This window comes from Lynx rufus, unplaced genomic scaffold (assembly GCF_022079265.1).
Source record: "Lynx rufus isolate CCGP_SWC_20201006 ecotype Redwood Valley unplaced genomic scaffold, mLynRuf1.p SCAF_7, whole genome shotgun sequence".
Classification (NCBI taxonomy): domain Eukaryota; kingdom Metazoa; phylum Chordata; class Mammalia; order Carnivora; family Felidae; genus Lynx; species Lynx rufus.
Genome location: NW_025814889.1, coordinates 124,969,087 through 124,996,293, shown reverse-complemented (window position 1 = coordinate 124,996,293; position 27,207 = coordinate 124,969,087). Strand labels below are relative to the sequence as shown.

Sequence of the window (27,207 nt, the reverse complement as noted above, 5' to 3'; positions counted from 1 at the left end):
ATCAAAACTTATGGGATACAGCAAAAAAAGTCATGCTTTGAAGAGAATACAGAGATTTAAATGCATGTATTAGAAAATCTAAATTAGTCACACAGATCTAAACATAATCAAATCAATTTCAGTTTTTAAAAACAAAAACATATCCTACCCCTTCCAGTTTTTTCAAAGTGTAAGTTCTATACATTGAATTAACAAAGAAATGACCCCCAAAATATTCTAAGTAAGAAGATGCAACTACCTGTATAAAAACATTACATCTATTGGTGAGGTCTTCAGCAAATTTATCCATTCTCTGCTCTTTAGATAAAATAGATTCCATTTTCATCATCCATGAGCTCACAAAGACGTAGTAAGACTGTACATCTCTAACAAAGGAAAATATTGGGGTTACTCAGCACAGGAAATAAAATTTACTTCCATTTCTTTGAACTGGTTGGGATAAAATATTTCCTTGCAGGAGCCACCTTTCTGGTTTTCAAATTACAGACATCCTACATACATATATTATTTTCTCATTCAACAAATGTTCATGCCTATATAGGCCAGACACTGTTTCTCAGTACTAAAAATAAAAGTTAGCAGTAAACAAAATAGATAAAAATCCCTACCACAATAAAGTTTACATTCTTTGAAGAAAGGAGAGTTGTGTAACAAAGAAATCAATAATTAAGATCTGTAAGATGTTAGATATGTGCTATGGAAAAAATGCAGCAGAGAGAAAAAAAGACACAGAGACTTGGAGGGCAGGTACAATTTTAATTACAGCGATCAAGGCAGGCTCATTGAAATTATGATTTTGAGCCAAGATTTGAAGAAGATGAATGAGTAATCTATGTAAATATATGAGAAGAGAATTCTAGGAAAGTAAATAACAAACGCAAACGTCTGGCATGTTCAAGTAATAAAAAGAAGTCAGTATGGCTGGAGCTCAGAGAACAGGGATGAGAACATAAAAGGAAATCAGAGAAGTACAGAGGTGGGGGTTGGGGGGGCAGGAAGGATGGGGAGTAGAACAGGATTTGTGTATGACCTTGTAGAGAGGGCTTCAATGGAAAGCCACCAAAGCATTTGAGCAGAGTGACTTTATCTAACTTTGCAGAGGACCAAAATCACCTTGGCTGAGATGCTGAAAATAAACTGTAAAGGGGACAAGTGGGGTAACAGAAAAACGACTCAGGCAGCTACCATGATAATGCAGAAGGGGATGACAACTTGAACCAGAAGGGAAGGCTGGAAGTGGTCAGAATCTGGATATAAAAGCTACACTGATTGAACGCTTCCTATATGCCAGCCACTGTTCTAATCACTGTACGCAAAGTAACTCATTTAATCCTCACATAACCTTATGATCTATAAGAGGAAACTGATACACAGAGAAGTTAAGTAACGTGCCCAAGATCATAACTGGTAAAAAGCCAACCCAAGATAAAAGCCCAAATCTAGGAAGCTTTCCTATCCAGGAAAGACTAAATCTACTGATTTAATTCTCCGCTGCAAGCCAATTACAAACACTGAATCACTCTATCAATGTATCTCAAATGGCTTAAAATGGAAACTTTTAGCCCAGAAGCTATTTAATATACACTTCTTTTTTATTTTAAAGGTTTAGTGTGGAAAAGCAAACAATTCCCCTTTGTGGGATCTGATGTTACCAACTCTTTAGAGACTTCCTCCAGTCAGAGAAACATCCCATTACTGCCAGTCAGAATGAACTAGAGGATAGCACTCCAGGCAAGGGACTGCAGAGACTCACCTGACCGAAATCTGAACCCCACAGTGAGGTCACTGGTCAGCCATACTGCCAAAGAGTCTGACAATGTCAAGAACTCAGTCTGAAGAGGGATTACACCAAAATTTTTCATAACTGTCTTTTAAAGAGGTAAAACCCTAGCATCAAATCTAAGAAAAATTTCTTGCTAAGCCAGGATTCCATTAAACAAATGACACCAACAGCTGTACTTTTGGCTTTGCCTCAAATGGTGCTAACATTATTTGACTTGTGGATTATCTGACTTAAAAATGTGAAACACGGAGAATGAGCAGGGTCCTAGAGCAATGCCTCCTTTTGAGGAAGCTGTGATCAGTATTCAGCACGGATACAAGTATAGGAGGGAACAGAAAGGTCATAAGCCAAGACAGAAGGAAGAGGCCTAGATTATAGAGCCCTCCTTGACAGTAATCAAACCAGTAACCTTATGAAGAAGGCTAATAACACAGTCAAGGGCACTCACTCAGTTTTAGATCAGACTATGCAGGATAAAGCAGAGATTATCCATTATTCCACCCATCACTCCTACATTCAAACACTAGATGATATTCCTCTCTTATAAATACATGAAAATGAAGCTGTTTCAAGTTTTAAAAAACAAGTTTTTGACAAATGGAGTCCAAAAATAGCCAAGGGTCCTGTCAGATGGTCAGCTTCATTTCAAAGTACAAACAGGAAAAACACTAAGGAAAAAAAAAAAATCTGTCCCAATATAAATCACCAAATGGCAGTAACACTTGCATGTCAACAGAGGTTTGAAATGAAGGTTCAGAGCTCTATCCTCTGAAGTCAGTATTTCCAGTGTCAAAATGGTTTTGAATGAAAAGCAAAATGCAGCAACCTACAAACCTTGGACCCCAGGCAGGAATGTGGCTGGGACACTTGGCCAGCTGAAGTCTAGTGCATATTGGGCAGGGGGCAGGGAAACTGTCCCCCACTGTTTCCTCATTATCTAATGAACTCTGGAACCTAACTGGGACAGCTCTTGTTCACTCCCTCAATTTTTCCTAAAACACTGGATAAAACTCATGCTGGTCACACTGTCTCACCTCTCCTGGGTTTCATTTTAGTGAATTTTAGGTTTGTTTGGGAGAACTGCAAGGAGAATGAAAAAGACACTATCCCCTTCAGCTCCCTGGAGCTCTATGGTAACTGTGTATCTTTGGAATCAAAGAATTTAGAAACATAAAATGTTATCATGGGGGGGAGGGAGTCTTTGAAAGTCAATTTATTCAATCTTCTACCTGATAAGCCTCACTTCCTACAGCATCTTGGACTGAGGTCATCTATACTTTACCTACACAGCGCCAGTAAAGAGTGCATTACCTCTCAGAACAGCCTCCAGGACTTGGTAGCAGAGGCTCTTCAGCAGGACTGGTATGGGTTTGCACACTAGCACACCTAGCTCTCTGACCTGGCAAAGTTCATTTCTCTAAGCCTCATTCTCCTTATCTAAAAATGGGATAAAAATAGTACTGTCGAGTAGCAGTTAACAGCTTATGCTCTAGAGTTGGGACTGCCCAGCTCTGCCACCTACTAGCTGTTTAAATTTGGGCAAGTTTAATCTCTCTGTATTTCAATTTTCTCACCTACAAAATGGCCATAATTACAGTATCTACCTCATAGGATTCTCTCATGATTAAAGGAGATGATAAATGTGAAGTTCCTGGAACAGTTTAGTTATTGGCTTACAGAAAGCACTGGGTTAATATTAGTTGTTACCTTTATTTTTTCCCACATAAGAAGACTATTACAGGGTTTGCATAAAACAAAGTGTCTAAAGCCTTTAGCATAATGCCTGCTACTAAGAGCTCAATCATGTTGGCGATTTTGGATCTCTGGAGCCACAGAGATCAAATCTGTTCCCTCTTCAACCTGAATGCCCCTCAAATATTTAAGGAGCTCACCACATCATTTCTCAGATTTCTCTTTTAAAGGTCAAACTATGTAGAGATTCTTCAAAAGGCATGGTTGTCAGGTCTTCTGACATATCCTGATCAGCTGCATTTAGGGTTGCTGCATTTTGTGTCCCTCTTAAAAATGTGACACCACTGGACACCAACTATGATGTGACCAATAAAAATTCAATGAAACTACCAATTCACATGGCCTAGATATTATAAGTACCATTTCCCATAATCTGGATATAGTTATTAACATAATCCAAGTATGTATTGGCATTTTTAGCAACTGCATCACACTATTAAAGAATATTAAGATGGGAATGCAAGCTGGTGCAGCCACTCTGGAAAACAGAATGGAGGCTCCTCAAAAAACTAAACAGAACTATCCTACGACCCAGCAATTGTACTACTGGGTATTTATCCAAGGGATGCAGGTGTGCAGTTTCAAAGGGACACATGCACCCCCATGTTTATACCAGCACTATCAACAATAGCCAAAGTATTGAAAGAGCCCAAATGTCCATCGATGGATGAATGGATAAAGAAGATGTGGTCTATATATACAATGGAGTATTACTCGGCAATCAAAAAGAATGAAATCTTGCCATTTGCAACTACATGGATGGAACTGGAAGGTATTACGCGAAGTGAAATCAGTCAAAGACAAATAGCATATGACTTCACTCATATGAGGACTTTAAGAGACAAAACAGATGAACACAAGGGAAGGGAAACAAAAATAATATAAAAACAGGGAGGGGGACAAAACAGAAGAGACTCATAAATATGGAGAACAAACTGAGGGTTACTGGAGGGGTTGTGGGAGGGGGGGAATGGGCTAAATGGGTAAGGGGCACTAAGGTATCTACTCCTGAAATCATTGTTGCACTATATGCTAATCTGGATGTAAATTAAAAAAAATATATATATATATATGCTTCTGATAATTAAGATATCCACACACCTTAATTAATACTATTAACCTGATCCCTGTGTCTCCATCTTATTGAATTCACAGCTTTAACTCCAAACTATGTCTTTTTCCCTCCTCAGTTCTGTTTTAGAAGATAGGAGGAAGCTCCGAAATTTCCGTTATGTGTAGTCCTGCCTGAATTGAGTAATTGTCATTTTCCATGGACTTGAACCACCAGACTTGAAAGTACTAAGAGATGCTTTAGGGGACTCCTATATTCCTGATGTACTCCTTCTTCCCCCATTCTGCAGTAGTGGTCCAATTTCCCCTTGACAGTCAAGATCGAAAGAAAATGAATAAATATCCCTATTATCTTCTAATCATATCACAAATAAAAACTGTGTCCAGCACAGAGCCAGTGGCACAGTCCTGCATCACTTCACTAAAATCTTCATCCAGGTCAGTGTGTGATTTTAGCAATGCACTCAAGAAACAATGTGCAGTAAATTAAGTGTTGAGGCTAGGTGATGAGAACACGGGAACTCATCTATTTTCTCTCTTGTGTGTGTATTTGAAAATTTGCATAGTAAGACTTCAACAAAATAGGATGTAAATATCAGAAGAATATCTGATTGTTGTTACATTATGTAACAACATAAGGATGTAAATATCAGAAGAAACTAAAGTTAAAAGTATTCTGTTAGGGAACAGGACTCAGGTACAGGGGGAAACTGAACAGAGGACAGTCGTTTTTCCCTTTCAACTTTTAGTACTTTTGGACTTAAGTATGTACATATGTTACTTTCATAAAAACACAAATTAAAAAAAGGAGTGCATCAAATTAAAGTCAACGCCTCCAAAAATTATCACTGAGTCATGGACACCCAATGTTTTTAATGTCATCAAATGACATCTACTGCGGGAACTTCACTCTACACAAAATATTTAATGCGTCTGATAAAAAGTATGTGTATATGTCTGCAAATACATGTGTACATATGTATGTGTGCCTATATATACACACACATCTCCATAAAGTACAATTTTCCTGCATCTTTAAGTTTAAACCTAAAACATTTAAAACAAAACCAAAAAAACTCCTAAAAATTAAGCCTCCTAGAGATTGTCTAACCTCTTCTCTGGTAATGAGTAAGTACATTTGATCTTATAACCAAATATTTTCCATATATTTAGAGTCAGTGTAAGATCCAAGAATATAAAGTATCTAAACACTTTCATTACGGGTACTTATAAACTCACTTGGTAAGTGATTGAGCTTTCTGCTGTAGGAAAGTATCTCTGTGTATTTTAATGGCTTGAAGACTTTTTCTGTCTAGAAGTTTGGCAGCTGCTGGTATTTTCTGGATCAAAAAATTATCAGGAAACCAAATAATATTAGCAGTTAGAGTGATGGCTGGTACCTGAAATAGTAAATGTAAGAGAGGGAAATCAATAAATTCAGGCTAACAGTAAGCTGTTTAATAGTCCTACAATACACAATGGGAAGACAACTTACAATCATTTATACATATGACACAAATAATCTTACTGTGGCACAATTAAGGCATTCTAATATCTGATATGGGGCATGAGAAAGTTTTATTCTGCCTAAATATTAAACACTTACACACTCTCATGGATATTCAGATAAAAATATGCAAAAAGCAAACAGAAACTTCAATCTTCACCACTTTTACTTTTATTCTATATTAGTGAAAAAATAAAAGACCCAAGATGGCTGGATTCTCATGGTCACATATCACTTGATTTTACACACAAAGTTTTCAATTTTGAAATCAGGTGTGTCACATCATGGAAATAGCAAAGATGTAAAAAAAAAAAAAAAAAAAAATTTAATTTTTTTCCACTTCAATAATGAGAAGCAATGGCAAGAAGAGGAGAAGAACCAAAGAAAAAGAAAACAGCAGTGACAGTAATAGGAAGTTAATTTATAGGAAAAAATCTGGAAGAACTTCCACGAATAGGTATTTATATGATGTGGAATTATGCAGTACTTCCATTTACTATGTTACTTATTTCTGGACTGCTTGGTTTTGGGTTTTAAAAAATGCTTATTTTCAGAGAGAGAGGGAGCACAAGGGATGGGCAGAAAGGAGAGAGAATCTCAAGCAGGCTCCACACTGTGGGCACAGAGCCCAAAGTAGAGCCCAATGCAGGGCTCAAACTCACAAACCATGAGATGATGGCCTGAGCCAAAATCAAGAGTTGGACGCTCAACCCACCCAGGTGCCCTGGGAATGCTTGTTTTTTAAAAATTCTTATGGTATTATTTTTATAATTATTACAAAGTACTGTAAAAATTACTATTTTTATAATCAGGAATAAAATACATTTTAGAATATCCAATTTTATCCAAAATCTTTTTCACCTACTCAAGTTGAAAAAAAAAGTTCCAAGTTCTTACCTTCTTACAAATGTCCAATAAAGATTTATAAAACTTTTTATCAACAGTCCGAAAAATTTGAAAATGCAGTACAAAGAGTCCACAAATTCCAACGTACTTGTCTCTCTGGTCAATTTCAGAAGGTTCTCCTTATAAAACAACAGCATGTGAGAAAAATATACTTAATTCTACATTCAAGGAAATGCAAACTTTATCAACAAAAATTTTAAAAGTGCATTTTACATTACCAAGTTTGGCTTCTACATTTGCAAAAATTGAGCGAATACTATGTGCAAATTCTTCAGCAAAAGTGCTATTTTTTGACACAGATACTCCTCCATTGAGAGAATCAAACTGCTGTTCTATACAGGCCTAAATAGGAAACATTTAAAGGGAAATTTAAACTTTCAATAAGTTATTAAACAGACTTAAATATACACCGTGTGACAAACTTCTACATTCATCATTTCAACCTCAGTAACACTGAGGCTCAAGTTTTTACCTTAATGTCATCTAATAACTAAATCCTTTTGAGTGAAAAATATGTACTTATGTACTTAAGTACCTAGTTAGTGAAATACAACTGAACCACAAATCCAAAATTCTACATGAAGAGATACACACAGTGATGCTCAGTGACGTATGGAAGATGTATCTGATGAAGCACGGAAAACGTTTTATTATTTTACCACACACTTTTAAGAGAAGAGTGTATTTTTTCTGATGATTACTTTCCTAGCACTTTATTACAGCATGTATCAGAATGTCTCCTGGAAAAAGACTCAATGACAAAAAATTATCTTCTGAATCAAATATATTAGCTGTTAATTAGTATAAACAATAGTTGGGATCAATCTGTAAAATGTGTGATCCTCAGAATAGCATAATGTATAGATGTCAAATCACTATGTTGTATGCCTGAAACTAACATTATGTGTCAACTATATATCAACTTTTTTATTGTCATTATGTAAAAATATGTTAAAAATAACCTTGACTCTCTGTCCCAAAAATAAATAAACGTTGAAAAAAAAAAATTAAAAAAAAAAAAATGTTTCCGATTCTGTGTCTCCCTCTCTCTCTGCCCCTCTCCCGTTCATGCTCTGTCTCTCTCTGTCCCAAAAATAAATAAACGTTGAAAAAAAAAAAATTAAAAAAAAAAAAAAAATGTTTCCGATTCTGTGTCTCCCTCTCTCTCTGCCCCTCTCCCGTTCATGCTCTGTCTCTCTCTGTCCCAAAAATAAATAAACGTTGAAAAAAAAAAAAAATTAAAAAAAAAAAAATAACCTTGAAGCAGATTTTAAATATAAATATATTGCAATTTCTAATAAATACTACCCAAAGCAATGCTATCCAATAGAACTTTCTGTGATCATAGAAATGTTCTACATTTCTATGCTGACAGGATAGCTAGTCACAGACTAATTGTGGCTATTTTTCCCTCAGCTTTATTAAGATATTATTGATATATAACATGTAAGTTTGAAGTGTCTGCCGCAATGATTAGATTATGTATATGCAGCTATTAAGCACGTGAAAGTGGTGGAGAAAGTGAAATTTTATTTCATTTTAATTAATTTAAACTTAAAATAGCTACTAAATAGTAGGAAGCTACCTGGACTACACAGACCCAAATTATATTCCCTGAGCCTAGGAAGAATTAAACATTCATTCATTCATTTATGGGAGAGAGAGTACAAGCAAGGGAGGGGCACAAAGAAAGGGAGACACAGCATCTAAAGCAGGCTCCAGGCTCTGAACTGTCAGCTCAAAGCCCAACACAGGGCTTGAACCCATGAAGGCAGGATCATGACCTGTGCCGAAGTCGGACGCCTAACCTACTGAGCCATCCAGGCGTCCCTAAACACACCCAAATCTAGAGTTTAACAACAAACACTAAAGCAACTGCTTAGATCTTAATCCTTGAATAGTTTTATCCTTCTACATAATTAAAAAAAAAAAAAAAAAAACCCTCACCCCAAATACAACTAGTACCATTAATTTTGTTTGCTGCTAGGTACTGAAATAATTACATTTAGTACACTGACTGTGTTTTAAGCCAAACACTTCTAAAGAAAACATATTTCAATGGTATGCTATCAAAGTGTCATACAGAGTTCTGAGCTGGATCAACTAATACAAGCCCATTTAGTATAGCCTGATAGAGCTGTCATACCTGAAATATCATTCCATCAAGTAACTGCCCTTCTAGCTTCAGCAAAAACTTTTCAAACGGCTTTAGCTTTTCTTCCTGAATTCCAAATTTTGAAGGATTGTGATGGACAGATTTCAGTAACCTTGTGGAAGATTAGGAGAAAGACCTTCAATTTTACTAATAATTCTTCAATTGAAAAATTTCCAAGAAATCAAAATTTTACATTTGTATTGATTGCTTGTTTGGCTCTACACATTTGAAAACCTGAACAAAACCAATGCTAATATATTTAATTTTCTAATCATGCCTTTTTTATATCATCCTAAATTCAGGTGTCTGGTACTCTCTAGATACCAGATGAACTAAATAAAATCCCTGGACTTAAAGAAGTCTTAAGAATATACAACGAAATAAAACCAAGTCCAGGAAAACAACTGTCACTTGAACAGAACCCAAGAAAAAAATAACTCTGAGTTCTAAGGTAGTCAAATTAACATTCTAATATACTTTAAGTATTAGGATGCTTTATATAAGTATACCATACTCTCAAACAAGCCCATCTGAAATTTAAAAATGGTTACTGTATGTCAGAATGGCTAACATTAACAACTCAGGCAACAACAGATGTCGGCGAGGATGTGGAGAAAGAGGATCTCTTTTGCATTGTTGGTGGGAATGCAAGCTGGTGCAACCACTCTGGAAAATAGTACGGAGGTTTCTCAAAAAAATTAAAAATAGAACTACCCTACGACCAGCAATTGCACTACTAGATATCTATCCAAAGGATACAGGTATGCAGTTTCGAAAGGGCACATGCACCCCAATGTTTATAGCAGCACTATCAACAATAGCCAAAGTCTGGAAAGAGCCCAAATGTCCTTCCACAGATGAATGGATAAAGATGTGGATAAAGATGTGGATAAAGCAGATGTATATATATACATACATATATACGTATATATATATATATATATATACGTATACACATATACACGTATATATATGTGTGTATATATATGTGTGTGTGTATATATATGTATACACACACACACACACACACACACACACACACACAATGGAGTATTACTCAGCAATCAAAAAGAATGAAATCTTGCCATTTGCAACTACATGGATGGAACTAGAGGGTATTATGCTAAGCAAAATTAGTCAGAGAAAGACAAATAGCATATGACTTCACTCATATGAGGACTTTAAGAGACAAAACAGATGAACATAAGGGAAGGGAAACAAAAATAATATAAAAACGGGAGACAAAACAGAAGAGACTCATAAATATGGAGAACAAACTGAGGGTTACTAGAGGGGTTATGGGAGGGGGGATGGGCTAAACGGGTAAGGGGAATTAAGGAATCTACTCCTGAAATCATTGTTGCACCATATGCTAACTTGGATGTAAATTAAAAAGTAAATAAATTATTAATTAAAAAAATGGTTACTGTATTCATAGAAACATGTGACAGGAGATCCTTCTAAATATAGGTCTCCAGGTCTTTTAAAAGAGCTGCATCATTTACATTTGTTTCTTTTTTACTAACACGTTAATTATATGAAGAGAATATTTCAAACATTTAACTGGCTCACCTTTTGTACATAGTCCAGTGCTCTTTCAATGTGACATGATTATCAATAATTTCATCCAAGGTAAGCAAAACTGTTAGCAGCTCTCCCAAGTGCTCATACATAGTCTGTCAAAAAACCTTTAATGATTACCATTTAATCACTAGTTAGAAGTTAAGCTTCCTATGGATTTTTAAAGTTAAACACACTGGCCGAATTACTAAATTAAAGCAGTGGGTAAATCAGTTTATTAACGTACAGATGAAACTATTAATCCTCAGATGGAACAGTAAACCTTAGAGAAACGCTTTGCCCACTATTTCATCCTTAACTGGGATATTGCAGAATTATTTCACTCTCCAAAGAGACCACTTAGAGAATTTGCATTGGGCCACTACTGGGAAAAACTAAGAATTATACTGCTAGTGGGTCAATAATGCCTCATCAACTTCACAAATTAAAAAGAAGCAAAAAAAATTTTTTTTTCTGAAGAGTCTTGCTATAATTGTTGTACTCCCCCATCACACAAACTCCACAGTAAAATATAGTAAAAATTACAGTTTTACAGATCAAGTTAAATGACTTTTACCTGAAAATGAACTCCAGTTGTCTCTATAATTTTGGGTGCAATCCTGTAATAAAATAGCATCCAATTAAAAAAAAAAACTTTTTTGTTTTTAAGAAAAACACATAGCAGAAGCTCTTGGACTTTTAACATGTATTTAGCTTTATTTCAGCTATAGTCACTATAACTTATGGGGCCACACTCCACTTTTCTAAGAAGAGAACGAACATGTATACAGAGTCAGGGTTATCCTTGTCTACACCTAAACTCAACGGGTAGGGAAATGACCATATGTGACCCATGAATAACCCTAGCCTTTAAACCTGAAGGACCAAGTTTGGGATGGAGGTGGAGAAATAGTGAAACTGATATTCATTTCTTTCTAAACTATTAGAATTTTTCAATTCCCAACCAGAATCTTCGTTATCTTACCCAAACTGGCATTTGGAAACTAGTCAGGTTTATTTCTGAGTTCTCATTCCTACTGAAAAACAATGCATACAAACAACATGCCAAAGTCAAAAGCCCCAGGATAATTCAAATTTTACTTCCTAGACATCTCCTACTCAACAGTAAATAATTTAAGACAGTATTTATACATCAAAGCACATATAGATATTCCACAGGATAGAATATTTTAAAAATTAAATTCAGAATACAAATAAATTTCATCTCTTTTGGACAGGGGCATGGTGGTGGGGAGTTCTCTTTGAATTACACATCAGATACTGCAGATGTGTAGTCATGCTCTCATGCTCTCATTCCCCCCTGCCCTGAGGACAGCTTCAGTGAAAGAACATAACATAAAGTGAACACCTAACTGCAGAGAAAAACATGAGAATGAGAAACAGTTAACACAGTCTTCCAGTTCATAGCAACAGTTAAGATGCATTCTGGTATACTAAGAACAACAATGAATGGACCTGGTGATCAAAAGAACAGCATCTAAATTGCTATGGAATCTTATAGAATTCCTCTGGGTCTCAGTTACTTCTCATAATTGAGAACCCTTTGTCATATACCTAAACAAAGTTCCTGTAAGATTATAATTAAATAGCAAATGGGAAAGTTTTTAAGTATAAAGAATTAATCAAATGTGAGATATTACTCTGTAGTACTAAGAACAGTAAGGGCTCTATGAAAATTTGATTATTCTTCTTGATTTAGAACAGTGGTTCTCAAACTTGCAAGATCAACTGAGTAAAACCAAAATCTTTTTCAGTGTAGATTCCCTGGCACCACTCCGCCAGATTCTGCAGTTGTAGAAACGTCCCATGTGATTCTAATAAGCCAGGAAACAATGTAAAGGAGAAATAATGGGAGAGAATTTGGTACGAGTTCTAATTCCATATTAGCCTTTTCTATATAATCAAATTTAAGTTTATTCTGTCAACATTCTTATTCAGAGAGATAACATCATTTACCATGGTAGAAATTCTTATTAACCTATGTATTATACACATCAAGTACTGTTCGAAACATCATGCATCTTCAAAAGATGCTGAATAAATGAATGAGAGAATAAGTAAACAAATGAAAAATTATTTCGGGTAACTGGCTAGTTTTAGAAAAACATTCCCTGCATCTCTATTATAAATGCACAAATATTTACAAAATCCATTACTTGTTACTGATATAGAGGGCAGCCAACTGATGGACTACATTCATCACCACTTCATAGCACCTCGTCACAAAACAAGATAGTTCCTGAAATGACAAGTTGAGTATATGTTACATAGTTGCTTTTTAAATGTCACCATTTCTCTATTTTATGGTAACAATGGTAAACAAAAACAAAACAGTTTTCCAGTAAAATTTCCAGTTAACCTGCAGAGAGACAATTCCAAACATCCTTCAAGTAAGCAGTCCTTAACCCTTCTCCTGCCTCCCAAAGTCATTTCTACTGCTTTGCCCCCACAGCATTTCATTCATACTTTTATTCTAAATATTATACTTTAGTTACTCATGTAATTCTTAAATGACAGAGACTATCTTATTCCTTAAGTATCCACTGTCCAGCATGGTGACTAACCCTCATGTGCTTCTCAATAAAGTTCTGTCCTGTGAAGTGAATAAAAAAACGAACACCTGAACGAAGAAGCTCAAGAGCTGGCAATTTAGGAAGTAGGACAATGAGGGAAAGGCTCTCCAGGAGTCACTCTGAAATAACTTCAAATGCTTATGACCCTTAACCTCACCTATAAACAGATTTGGTACACAGAAAGGGAAATACTACTGACTGCAGGCATATGTTTGTCATGAAAAAATTAATTTGCATCTACCACGTCCCATACCTTCTGAAAATTTCTTTTCAGAAGCTCTCGATGCTTAAACCTAAAAAAACAACTGGTATGCAAAAGTATTTAAAGCCTGATTAAATCTGTGGCTAAATTTTAAGTTCTACAAGGGCAGGAATTTCTGTTGGTTTTGTGCAATGCTGTATCCCCAGCACCAAGAACAGTTCCTAACATATGCTAGGGCTTATGAAACGCTTGTTGAAGGTTTAAAATTTTAATTTTATGCAGCTGTCAATGAGATCCAAAAACAATTTTAAATGTTTGAAAACAAAAATAAATAATGCATTTCAATTTTACTTAAATAGCTCTAGTTTTAGGGGCGCCTATGTGGCTCAGTTAAGCGTCCAACATTGGCTCAGGTCATGATCTCATGGTTCATGAGTTCGAGCCACGTGTCGGTCTCTGTGCTGACAGCTCAGAGCCTGGAGCCTGCTTCACATTCTGTGTCTCCCTCTCTGCCCCTCCCCCACTTGCACTCTGTATCTCTCTCTCTCTCTCAAAAATAAACATTAAAAAAAATTTTTTTAAATAACTCTAGTTTTACCTTTCTTATTAAACTTCTAAAAGTTCAATAAAAGCAAAGAACATAAAATTCAGACAAATAGCACAAAATAAAAAAGGAAGAAACAAGTCTATTTAAATAATAGACTATTTAAATAAAATAGAATTAGCCAATTAAAAGACAGAGATCTTCAGATTTTCAGATCATGTAATAAAGCAAAATCCAGATACATGTGACTTTAAAGAATCACAACTTAAACATAACGTTATGATACTGAAAGGTTGAGAGAATATAAAAAAATAAATCAAGAAAATGTTAACTAAAACAGAGCTGGGACAGTGATAATATCAGACAAAATAGAGTTTGTTAGTATATCAGAGCTATAGTTTATAACACATACTTATACAATCATATATTACATATGTAATTATTATAGTTAAACAGGGTTACCACATAACAGATTCAACTTACAAAGAATGATTAACAATTTTAAACTTGTATGCACCAACAGAATATCCTGAAAATAAGAAATGTGAAATTTGATAAAACTAGACAGAGAAACTGACACATTCACTGGGACCCTGCAAATTACATTTCTTAGACTCCTGCCAGCAGGTTTCCCATTAGGTTCTGTCAACAGGTGGCACTAAAAGGACACTAGAGGGCAGGAAAAGGACATTCTTTCTATTTCTTGCTTTTTCTTTTTTTAAGTTATTTATTTTGAGAGCATGAGAGAGAATCCCAAGTAGGCTCCATGCTGAGCCCAACGAGAGACTCAATCTCACCACAATGAGATCGTGACCTGAGCCAAAATCAAGAGCTGGATGCTTAACCAACTGAGCCATCCAGGCGCCCCTACTTCTTGCTGATTTTATCAATAAAACCCAGACAAGAGCAGTCCACCCCATCAACGGCAGTTTGCTCCAGCCTTCAGCTTCTTTCAGCACTACAGAACCCCATGTTGCTGTCTCAGAGGTACCAGCCCACCAGGCAGCGCTGGTTCCTTCAGAGATATGAGCACTAACTCCACAGGGCTCCTGCTCCAAACTCCCAGATTCTGGCAACCCCAACCCTTTCCCCTTTTTCCCTTGATGCAGAGGTGGTATCTGCTTTCTCTGGATGACCTATCTTCTTTTCAATTTTTAAATGCACTTTCAAGTTACTCAACATACAGGGTAGTGCTGGCTTCAGGAGTAGAACCCATCATCTCTTACATATGACACCCTGTGCTCATCCCAACAAGTGCCCTCCTTAATGCCCATCACCCACTTAACTCCTCACCCCCAGCAACCCTCGGTATGTTCTCCGTATTTAAGAGTCCCTTATGGTTTGCCTCCCTCTCTGTTTTTATCTTATTTTTCTTTCCCTTCCTCTATGTTCATCTGTTGTGTTTCTTAAATTCCACATGAGTGAAATCATATGATATCTGTCTTTCTCATTTTGCTTAGCATAATACACTCTAGTTCCATCCACATTGCTACAAATGGCAAGATGTCATTCTTTCTCACCTTCTTTTCTTTCAGCCCTCCAACTTTTATTTATTTTTAATGTTTATTATTTTTGAGAGAGACAGAGAGAGCAAGCAGGGGAGGGGCAGAGAGAGAGGGAGACACAGAATCCGAAGCAGGCTCCAGGCTCTGAGCTGTCAGCACAGAGCCCAATGCGGGGCTCGAACTCACAAACCACGAGATCATGACCTGAGCCGAAGTTAGACGTTCAACCGACTGAGACACCCAAGCACCCCAAAGTTTAAATTATTTTAAAAGGCATGGTGACAAATTGTCCACAAATGAAAATATGAAAGGAAGAAAGAAACAAACTTACTTTGATACCTGATTTCCATAAAATGCTATGAAAATCTTTCAGGAATTATGACCTCTTAACTATAATTCAATGCCAACTAAGTGTCTTACTCTCACAGTACACGCTCTTAGCATTTGAACTCTTTTTTGAGTGTAATCTATCCAAACTTTAAGAAAAAAAGAAAAAAACAGCAAAAAGTCAAAACTAGTTACCTGTAAAAATGAAATAAATCTTCCCATTTGAATTTGGCAGTCACCTTCCACCATGCTGGAATCTGTAGCTTTAAAGGGCAACATAAAGAGTCATATTTCAATTTTTTAGTTTAGTCAAGACCCAAAAAGAAAAATAAATACAACTTTTATTAGTATATCTTCTAAACTGCATACTATTGAAAAACAGAATGTTTATACTGAAAAGAAAAATGAGACAATCATTAATGATTCAGTTGAAACAATCATCTGTTTCACTATTTAGTGAATTCAAGGAAAATCCTTATCTAGCCACGGTGCTTTGTAAGTTATAAAAATATCACAAATAGATTTTAGAGAATTTGCTGCTGCTTCATCACTCAGGCTTTTTCCATCTGCTTATGAAAACAAATAAACCAACAAAAAATCTGAATATTTTTCTCACATTAATACATCATATAATCATGGTAGTCCTAGAATTGTCAACTTTTTGTTCATTTCAATGTCAAAAAGGCATTATGGCATTACGATGTAAAATTTTAAAACTTACCTCCTTCTCCATAAAACAAGAGACCATTATAAAATTTAGTTTCAGCCTGTTTAAAAAAAAATAAAATAATTTTAAAGGTTGCTATTTTGTTTTTAAATTCCTAGGCTCTCTTAGTTATCCATATTTAATAATAATCAGAGGACTACATCACATACAAATTCACTTAAATTCAAAAACTGCTTACAAAACAGGTAAATTCAATTTATCTTTAGACTACCAAAGATATCATTAATACTCAAAGTTATCTCTTAATTTCTTTACCCTTGCCTTTGTCTTTTCTAACCATTCTAATTGTCCCACATCCTCCCACTAGTTCATGAGAAGAGAAAGCAACCGCATGGTATCAAAAGGGTACAGAAAAAAAGAGGAAGTTTACCAACTTCTACCAGAGTTTTAATGACCCATGGGTAAGGTAATACAAAGCATATTAAAAATCCAAAGCTTTTTTTTTTTTTTTTTTTAAATCAGTTATATCTTGGGATGCCTGGCTGGATCAGTCAGTAGAGCATGCAACTCTTAATCTCAGGGTGGTGACTTCAAGCCCCATGCTGGGCATGGAGCTCACTTTAAAAAAAAAAAAAAAAAAAAGGCTAAAAAGTCAATTATATCTAGAAAGCTAGTATATGTGGCAGATAACACAGACTCTGAAGGTATGCAGACCCAGACTCAAACAGTTACCACTAGTAAAATGTTAGGCAAGTGACATCCTCTTTAAGCTCATCTGTTTCCTCATCTATTCCTCATACTATCTGCCTTTCATTCTACGTATAAACAGGATTCCTATGGTGTCTGGTACACAGAAAGCACACTCAGTGAATGGTAATCACTATTAGTATTACTTTAAATAAACAATTCAACATGCAATAAATCTTTATATACACTGTATATGTAAGCACATATTTGCTTTTATATCATGTTTTTAACATCTTAAGAGTACAAATAATTACCTCATACTTTAATTTCTTGATTTCACAACAAAGTGCAGCATAAACAGTAATGACTTTGTTCAAGACCTAGTTTCATGTGTAAAAACATAAAAAATATAAGTTATAGCAGATAACTAAAGCATTTCAAAAAAATAAGATTTTTAGGTTTAGAAATCTGTACCTTGTTTTCAGTCTTTATGAGTTCCAAAAGGGAAGACTGTTCATAAGGCAAAAGCTATAGTAACAGAGGGAAAGAACATTTCTTTTTAATTTGAAAAAAATAATTGAAATTTTGAATACACAAATTGAGTCTAGCCCTATCTATTCTATTCAAACTTGCGTTGAACCCTGTACTTAGCACTAACACCACACTAGATCAGGAGTGACTGCTAAGGGACATAGGATTTCTTTTGAGGGTGTTGAAAATGCTCTAAAATTGAGTCTAGTGATACCTGCATGATTTTGTGAATACACTAAAAAAACAAAGAATTATACGATATGTGAATTCCAAAAATTGTGAGATGTGTGAATTTCAAGAAAACTGTTACTGAAAAAGTCAATATGTAACTGAGGGCAGTGTCTAGTACATAATAAATGCTCAGTAAATGTTAATTATTAAGTGGTAACCGATTACAGTTTCAAAGATAAAACAAGACAGAATGATCTGAAAATGGTACAGAGCAGGAATGCCTTATTTTGTGCATTAAGAAATTACTCCCAAATTAAATTCTACTAAAACTAGTATTCCACTATATGTTAACTGGAATTTAAATAAAAAATTTAAAAAATAAACCAAAAATGCCAGTACTCCCACATTAAGATCCTCTAAATAGCATAAGGGGAAATGATGAAAATCTTCTATATTTTCATTAGAATATGAGTTACACGGATATGGATGTTTGACAAAATTCACCGAACAGTATATTGTAAATCTATGTATTTCACTGCACATAAAATAATCTCAATAAGGAAAAAATAAAGCTTGAATATTTTATTCCAACCCTCTTCATTTTCTTGGTGAAAAACAAAGGCTACCTCAAAGAGGTTTGTGTCATTCATTAAAAAAAAAAAAAACCAACTGCATGGCTTAGAGATGAATAAATTAACAATTTTTCCTCCAAGTTTCAGTTCTCTAGATTCCAAATAATAAAAACATACAGTTGAACTCTGAACAACACAGGTTTGAATTGTGTGAGTCCACTTACATGTGGATTCATTTTTTTATAAACACAGTACAGTACTGTCAATGTATTTTTCGTCATGATTTTCTTAATAACATTTTCTTTTCTCCAGCTTATTGTAAGAATATAATACATAATTTGTGTCAAAATATGTGTCAGACAAAATATGTGTCAATGAACTGTTTATGTTATTGGTAAGGCTTCTGGTCAACAGGAGGTGAAGTTTGGTGAGTCAAAAGTTATATGCAGATTTTCAATGACATGGGAAGTCAGTGCCCTTAACCCCCACATCGTTCAAGGGCCAACTGTATATTCCATTTTTTAAAACTATGTTTTCAAGATATAGTATGTCCTGAAAATACATATTTATTAATTATTTATTATTACAATTAAATACATATTATTTATTAAAAATAAAACAAAATCAAACCTTTAATGCTATTGGATCAAGATTGAAATCCCAAACATCACCAATTGAATCATCCAATGCATCCTCAATTCTTCTCAGTTGAGATGTATATTCCTCAAGAAATTTCCCGTAATTCTTAAGTTGAACTTCAGCATGAATTTCTAAATTTAAATTTTAAAATAGTATTTAAGAAGTACAAGTAATGAATTACAGGACATTTACTTCAAATAATCTCAAAAGTCACAGCAAAGTACTTACTAAGCATTTTTAAATGTATTACTTTGGAATGTCTGGACGTCTTGAAAATAAAGTTTCAAAATTAAACAATAATTCAGCTTTTCATCTTTTCCAAATAGTAATTTTAAAAGCTGTGCATGTTATACAGTAATACCACATTTAAACTACAACTTTAAAGTACTATGAAAAATTTATTGTCCTATTTACCCCATAAATAATGTGAATAATGCCTTCAATAGCTCAACATCTTGATCCTATGTTTTAGTCATAAATAACTTTTTTGCAAAAAAAATAAATAAAGACCTGTATCAGGCGCAAAAATCTCTGTTGTCACAGAAGCAAAATTTAAAAAGGTAATTTTTAATTCTCTATACTGTAAACTACTGTCTAAAAATACATCCAGGGGTGCCTAGGTGGCTCAGTCGGTTAAGCATTCAACTTCGGCTCAGGTCACAATCTCACAGTTCGTGTGCTGGAGCCCCACAAGGGGCTCTGTGCTGACAGCTCAGAGCCTGAAGCCTGCTTCAGATTCTGTGTCTTCATCTCTCCGCCCCTTCCCCACTCACACTCTGTCTCTCTTAAAAATAAACATGAAAAAAAAATTTTTAAATACATCTAAATATTGTTTTTAAAAACGGTTTTAGAACTGCTCTATCATGTTATTTCTGTAACGCCCAAAATTCACCAAGATATTTTAATGACTTCACTATCATAATAGAGTTGGAAAAGCCAAATGAAGAACACTGAGTATAGACTATAGTGGTAATATTTAAATAATTTACACAATAGATGACTCTAAGGGGTCAGTGGAATAAACTGGACAATAAAAGTATGTCTAGTCATCAAAATTAATACTAAAAGGAGATATTCTATCTTATACATAAGAATTAATTACTTATTCCAAAGACAGCAAATCCAATTCAGTTTCTTTTATTGATGTGAATAACTATTCAATCGTTGTCTCCTAAAAAAAACTAAAATTTTTCTCTCAAATTAGCCTTGCAAAGTAACTCTAAGATAAATTATACTCTAAGGATAAAGACCTAGCTTCCCAATCTCCCTTATTTTGCAACTAATGCTCAGAGCCTGAGATCTAGATCAGGTGGATCAGTTCCATTCACCGAGGTTCCTATCTCACTGCAGGAGTAACCTAGGCAATTTTAGAAGACAATCTAGATATGACTCATAAATTTAAAAACTGTGAGAGATTCTTGAAATCCCAAATACATGCCTAATTCTCAATTACATGCATTTAACCAGCAAATGAGTTCTTCATGACAATGCCAGAAAAGCATGGTGGCAGTTAGTCTGGGAATTCACAAAGCAATGGGCAACTGATAACCTGCAATAACATTAAAGTTCCTTGCTGATAAAATAATCAATAGTTGTAAAATTAGTACAAAGTTATGATAAAAAGATTTGAAGAAATCCAGGGCGATTCCTCAAGAGTCAAATCCAAAAATGTATTTACATGCTCATCTCAACATTCTTTGCGTAATCTCTGTAGCTCTAATACTTTATACAGTTCCTAGGATGCAGAAAATGTCTGTTGACTGAATCCGATCATCCTACTCTCAGTTGAACCATTTTCAAACCTAGCAATATATTTTCATTACAGTTTTTTGAAGATACTAGAGTAAGAGACCTCTGTCCATAAAACCTCATACATGACAAGGCGCAGTTCACTTTATAACAGTAAATACAAAATCCTCGCCACAAAAAAAGTTGAAGGACGTCATTACCACAACGATTTTTTTTATGCTGCATAAGAGCTACTAACTTATGGAATGTTTTATGAAAAACTGCAAACCATTTATGAATTGAGCTCATGCTTCTTACTTAATTACATGTAAGTTGGTACACATGATTTTTTTCTTTGTAAAGTTAGGCAGGGTTCACGTGTAATTTTTAAAAATTACATTCACCTTTTGGGAAAACTGCATTAAGAAACAAATTAACAAGCGGGAGGTCTCAATCTCTCATATCACTTAAACAGATTAACAGCACTACAGATAAGAAGCATTACCAATTTGAATTAATCTTAAGTAGAGTTTCACTAAAATAATTATTTGGTCTCTACCTTTGGTTTTGGGGGTTGGACTTTCAAGTTAAAAACGAAACGACTCGATTTTATGAAGTATAAGTTGCTTAATTTTTGCAACCTTTCTAGGTGCAACGGAAGCTACAGAACATCTCTGAAAAACGCTACTTGTAAATAAAAGGCACGGAAGGGGGTAAACTGGCACTCGCTCGTTTATTTTTTCCGCGGGAAGAGTGCTTTTCCGCTGTCTTCTACGCTGTAAGAACATGCAGAAAAAATCCTCAAACTTCCAAAAGTTGATTGGAAGAAAAGTAGAAAAACAGGAAAGCGAAAACAGGAACCCGGACCTCACTCAGCCCGTTCTAGAACTGCACACTCCGCACATGTGGCGAAAGCCCCGAGAGGCCAGAGGCAGGGCCAGCCTCGGCTCCCCGGGCTGCTGGGCCTCCCTGGACGCACCCCGCCCGGCCCTGGGTAGCGGAGAGGGGACGCCGCTGCCCCGGGCACCACGGGCTCCTCGGGAGAGCCACCGCCCCGGACGCTGAGCCCTGACCCGGCCGGCCTGACCCACCGCCGCTGGAGCCCCAACCCCGAAAGTAACGCCCGAGGGCGCGTCCCTCTCACACTTCAAGGGGCAGCAAGTGTCCCGAACTGGACGGCTGCGCGGCGACCACGACGCAGAGCCCTCCCGCAGGAGCGCCGCCGGTGGGGGGCTGAGGCGGGCCGGCGAGCATCCACCCGCAGCCCTTGCCCTGCCGCTCCCTTACTCTGTGAGCCGTCGTCAACGCGGTCGAACTCCCAGTCTGGGGACAGAGTCTCCACCGCCATCACCCCTGCGCCTCCCACAGTCACAGCCCCAACCAGACTGGGCGACCGAGGCAGCCTCACCCGGGCGGCTGTAGAGGCACGTGACTTCCGGCCCCGGCCCCGCCCCCGCTCGCGAGGGCAGGCCCGGCTCAAGGCCCTATGGGCCGCGGGGGCTGCTGGGAAAGCGAGTCGTCCGCGGCGGCCGGAGGCGGCCGCTGCGGCGGCGGTGCTCGAGGCGTCCTGCGGTCGGGACTTGGTCCTCACCGCCGTTCGCTTCACATCTGAAGACACAACGGTGCCTTTGACTTCTCCCTGGTGTCTCCAGGTCATTTTTAATACCTGGGGAGTTGCTCCATCAGTCTAGCCTAAGAAGGGCAAAATTGACGCACTAGTGGCTTAACATGAGGGCGTGGTCCTCGAGGACGTCGCTGTCCAGGTGCTTCTCACAAGAAGCACAAATTGCCAATGCCCTCCCTGTCCACCGCCACCCCCCCCATCAGAGTTCTTGCCGCTATCCTCTTCCAAGTCCTGTACTGATTGATCTTGAGAAGAAAAAACGGTGTGTGAGAGGAGTTACTTCGCGAACACCCCAGCGAGGCATTTTACTACTCTGCTTACCTTGCGCTAACCTATCCCGCGTCCCCTCTTCTTAAAAAGGCGGGGGGCGGGGGGGGGGCGGAGAGGAAGCACTATTTAACTCTATTTAAATGTGTTCCAAAATGCAGACTAACTGGGCTTTTCCGCAAATAGAGATCTGTGTTACCCTGTAATTCTACAGGTATACAGATATTTACACAGCAGTGTTCATTGCTGCATGATTTTTAATACATATTAACAGGAAATGATCTTAATGCCCATCAATAGAGGATAATTACATAAAGTTTAATATATACATATTACGAAATACTAGATAGCTGTTTTTAAAACTGAAATAGATTTTTTTAACGTTTATTTATTTTTGAGACAGAGAGAGACAGAGCATGATCAGGGGAGGGGCAGAGAGAGAGGGAGACACAGAATCTGAAACAGGCTCCAGGCTCTGAGCGGTCAGCACAGAACCCGACGCGGGGCTCGAACTCACGGACAGTGAGATCATGACCTGAGCCCAAGTCGGACGCTTAACTGACCAAGCCACCCAGGCGCCCCAAAACTGAAATACATTTATGGAGACATGAGAAACTGACAGAAGGCAGTTGCCGAATAATGTCGACTTGTGGTTACCTTTATACTTTTATGTAAACACGTTTGTGCATGTGTGCATGCAAATGCATAGAAAGAGAACTCAAATGACGTTAAACAAGACAGAGGCCAACTGGAAAAGAGTATGTGTTGGTGATTTGAAAAGTGGATTTTCAAGCTTTATTATTATCTCTTTATGTATCTTTTTAATTTTTAACAATGAAAGCTTATTAAAGTCTTCTGTAATCTTAAAAAGGACCAAAAATAACTAAATTAATCAAAGCAGGTAAAAGGTATCTGGAAGAGCATTCCCAGAGACCAGTAGATCTGCAGTAGGTCAGGTATTTGAATGTCCACTCAGTACCAGGCACCATGCTATATACAGAGATTATTATGGAAAAAAAAAAAAGACAAGAAAGGTGGAACCCACCCAGATGATGCTTGTAGTCTTAGTGGGCATTTTAGAAAAGAAAAGAAACAAACTTGAAAATAACAGTGACATCAGTGCCTATTGGCTGGCGATTTTTTTTCCTTTAAAAAATGTTTGTTTATTTATTTTGAGAGAGAGAGACAGCGGGTAGGGGCAGAGAGAGATGGAGAGTGAGAATTCTATGAAGGCTCTGCACTGCTAACCCTGGGGTTGAACTTACCGGAAACTCAGCTGACTGAGCCACGCAGATGCCCCCATCCTTTTTCCTTTTACTTTCTGCATGATCATGACTTCAACTTGCTATACTCTTCACATTTGTATTAATCACTGTAATTAGTCTCCCCACAGCTGATTGTGATACATTGAAATTACAGGTCAGAGCAATTTGAATATGCAAATTCACTAATCTATTAAAGTTAATAAATCAGAGGCAAGAGGCAGTGTCGTGCTATAATGAACACAGTTTCTACAGCCAAATTGTGTAGGTCCAAATCTCTGTCACTTACTAGTCATGTGATTTGGGGTCAAGTAATTTAACCTCTGCCTCAATGTCCTCATTTTTAAAATGGGAATGATATGAACAGACACTTTTCCAAAGAGGACATCCAGATGGCTAACAGACACATGAAAAGATGCTCAACATCACTCATCATCAACGACATACAAACCAAAACCCCCCAAAATTAAAATACAGCTACCCTACGACCCAGCAATTGCACTACTAGGTATTTATCCAAAGGATACAAAAAAATGCTGCTTTGAAGGGGCACGTGTACCCCAATGTTTATAGCAGTGCTATTGACAATAGCCAAATTATGGAAAGAGTCCATATATCCATTGGCTGATGAGTGAATAAAGATGTGCTATGTATCTACAATGGAATATTACTCAGTAATCAAACAGAATGAATTCTTGCCATTTGCAACAATGTGGATAGAACTAGAATGTATTTTTGCTAAGTGAAATAAGAGAAAGAAATATCATATGATTTCACTCATATGTAGAATTTAAGAAACCAAACAGCTGAACATAGGGGAAGGAAAGCAAAAATAGGATAAAAACAGAGAGAGGCAAACCATAAGAGACTCTTAAATACAGAGAACAAACTGATGGTTGTTGGAGGGGTGTGGGGCGGGGGGGGGTTGGCTAAATGTGTGATGGGCATTAAGGAGGGCACTTGTTGAGATGAGCACTGGATGTTATATGTAAGTGAGGAACCACTAAATTCTACTCCTGAAACCATTATTACACTATATGTTAAATAGGATTTAACTTTCTTGGATTTTTCCTTTTTACAAAAAAAAAAAAGTTCTCTCATTTATTTTGAGAAAGAGAGGGAGTGAAGAAGGTCTCTCTTTTATTTTTTAAATAAAATTTTAAAAAATTAAAAAAATAAAATGGGAATGATAATAGTAAATACATCTTAGGATTGTTATGAGGACTAATTTAGTTTATACATGAAAGAAACATAGAACAATGCCAACTGCATACAGTAAAAACGTTTGCTATTTTGAATCATTATAACCTTATTTTTTAAAGAAATCTTACTGCCTCTCTTGATCTGACATATATTTAAGTAAAATTCCAGGGCGTAGAATTGTATTAGTTAGATATGAAATATAAAGCACATTCCCTATAAACTGAAATGTACTGTTGAAAGTTATTTATTACAGCAGATGTCTTATATTTTCAGGCCTCGTCTACAGAAGGCAAATAATCATCTTGAGGAATTAAATGTCCTTGTTTCTACTTTTCTTTGTTCTTAACAGTACTGTCTGAAAGGCAAGCTTGGAAACAGAAGGGAAAAATTTTTTATAGAGACAGCATGGTACTATTTTAAGAGCTTCAAAGAACTTTAGAACAGCTGCCCACAGAAGGTGCTTGCAGGAGTTTTTGCCTTGAACACTTATACCCACAACTTAAGTACCAGTTTATTCCATACCAAAACACTTTTTACATATTATAGAGCTATGGTCTTGGTGAGCTTGTTTCCTAGTATACATTTAAAGCATGTTTCCAACAACAGAAAGTCAATGGTAATGATTCACTAGAGACATTTCACATAATAATGCGTCACAGAGACCTATGTGTACCTGTCAAAAAGATTCCTAGTGTGTTTATTCATATATTTCTTCCCAAAAGAATGATTCACCTGGACAATTATTGTAGACCTGTGACAGATCTTCTCTTTCCATCGTCCATACTGTTCTCCAAGTGAAGTTTCTCAAAACCTATCTGATCAGGTGATGTGCCACTTTAAATCCTTCAGTAGATTCCCATGGCCCTTGGTTCGGAATTATCACTTCATAGTATGGAACACAAGACTTCTTCAAATCTGCCCTTTGATTATTCTCTAAATTTTCTGCCTCAACTACTCCCTAATTTACACCCACTCTGCTCTGCTGAGATGCCAAACCATGTGCAGTTTCTCAAACAGGTCCTGCTACTTACAGTATATATAAAGGATTCAAAATGCTTCTTGGCACATTGTAAATGCAAACTAAGTGCTGCGATTATCTTTACTACCACTCCTGATCCCTGCTTTACGCTTTTTCCCCCCTAATTGTTACAAATATCTTCTTCTTCTCATTGAAGGAATACTCAGCAAGGTAGGCCATATACTAGGCCATAAAACAAGTCTCAACGCAATTAAATGGACTGAAATTTTATGGTTATATTCTCTGACTGCCATGGAATTATATTAGAAATCAATAACAAAAAAAAAGTCTCAACGTATCTGGAAAATCCCTAATGAGCACAAATCTCTAGGGCATTGTGCTGAATGAAGAAAATCTACAAAGTTGTATAGAATGTGATTCCATTTATTTGACAGTCTTGAAAAGATAAAACTCCAGTGATTGAGAACAGAGCAGAGATTATCAGCGTTAAGGGGTGGTTGGTAGCCAAGACTACAAAGGAACAGGGCAGTTTTAGGGTGAGGAATGGAACTCTTCTGTATCCTGATTGCAATGTTACTTATATGAATCTTCACATAGGTTAAAACTCATAGAACTGTACAGCAAAAGTGAAATCAATTTTACTGTATGTTAATTTTAAAACATGTAGTGGTGGAATTAGCCATCATGTGCATTAGGCTTCAGGATTCAAATGATGTCAGGTCTTAGATTCTCACTATTTCTTTTCTGTCTCTTCCACAACGTTTGCTACCGTCTTTAGGTTCTGTACGGTAGCCTGTTTTGCTTGTTGGTTTGTATTGTTTTTCAGATTCCATATATAAGCGAAATCATCTGGTATTTGTCTTTCTCTGTCTGACTTAGTTCACATAGCATAATACCCTCCAGGTCCATCCATTTGTCACAAGTAGCAAGATCTTATTCTTTTTTATGGCCAAGTAATACTCCTCTTTATG

At 36.5% G+C, this 27,207-nt stretch overlaps 1 protein-coding gene across 3 annotated transcripts in view; it reads right to left on the bottom strand.

Moving 5' to 3' along the window:
* The window catches only part of WASHC4 (WASH complex subunit 4), a 60,493-nt gene extending 38,214 nt beyond the window's left edge, over positions 1-22,279 (bottom strand). For all 3 annotated transcript variants that reach the window (XM_047065291.1, XM_047065292.1, XM_047065293.1), the window contains exons 1-14: positions 22,189-22,279; positions 19,165-19,304; positions 17,735-17,788; positions 17,575-17,640; positions 16,628-16,673; positions 16,102-16,169; positions 12,912-12,994; positions 11,312-11,354; positions 10,747-10,850; positions 9,166-9,286; positions 7,238-7,361; positions 7,011-7,138; positions 5,846-6,006; positions 239-365 (exon numbers count right to left, since the gene is read on the bottom strand). In XM_047065291.1, the coding sequence (XP_046921247.1) occupies positions 239-365; positions 5,846-6,006; positions 7,011-7,138; positions 7,238-7,361; positions 9,166-9,286; positions 10,747-10,850; positions 11,312-11,354; positions 12,912-12,994; positions 16,102-16,169; positions 16,628-16,673; positions 17,575-17,640; positions 17,735-17,788; positions 19,165-19,304; positions 22,189-22,249 (1,326 nt within the window). In that variant the 5' untranslated portion in view covers positions 22,250-22,279. The remainder of the gene's footprint in view (positions 1-238; positions 366-5,845; positions 6,007-7,010; positions 7,139-7,237; positions 7,362-9,165; positions 9,287-10,746; positions 10,851-11,311; positions 11,355-12,911; positions 12,995-16,101; positions 16,170-16,627; positions 16,674-17,574; positions 17,641-17,734; positions 17,789-19,164; positions 19,305-22,188) is intronic.
* Positions 22,280-27,207: the final 4,928 nt, after the last annotated feature.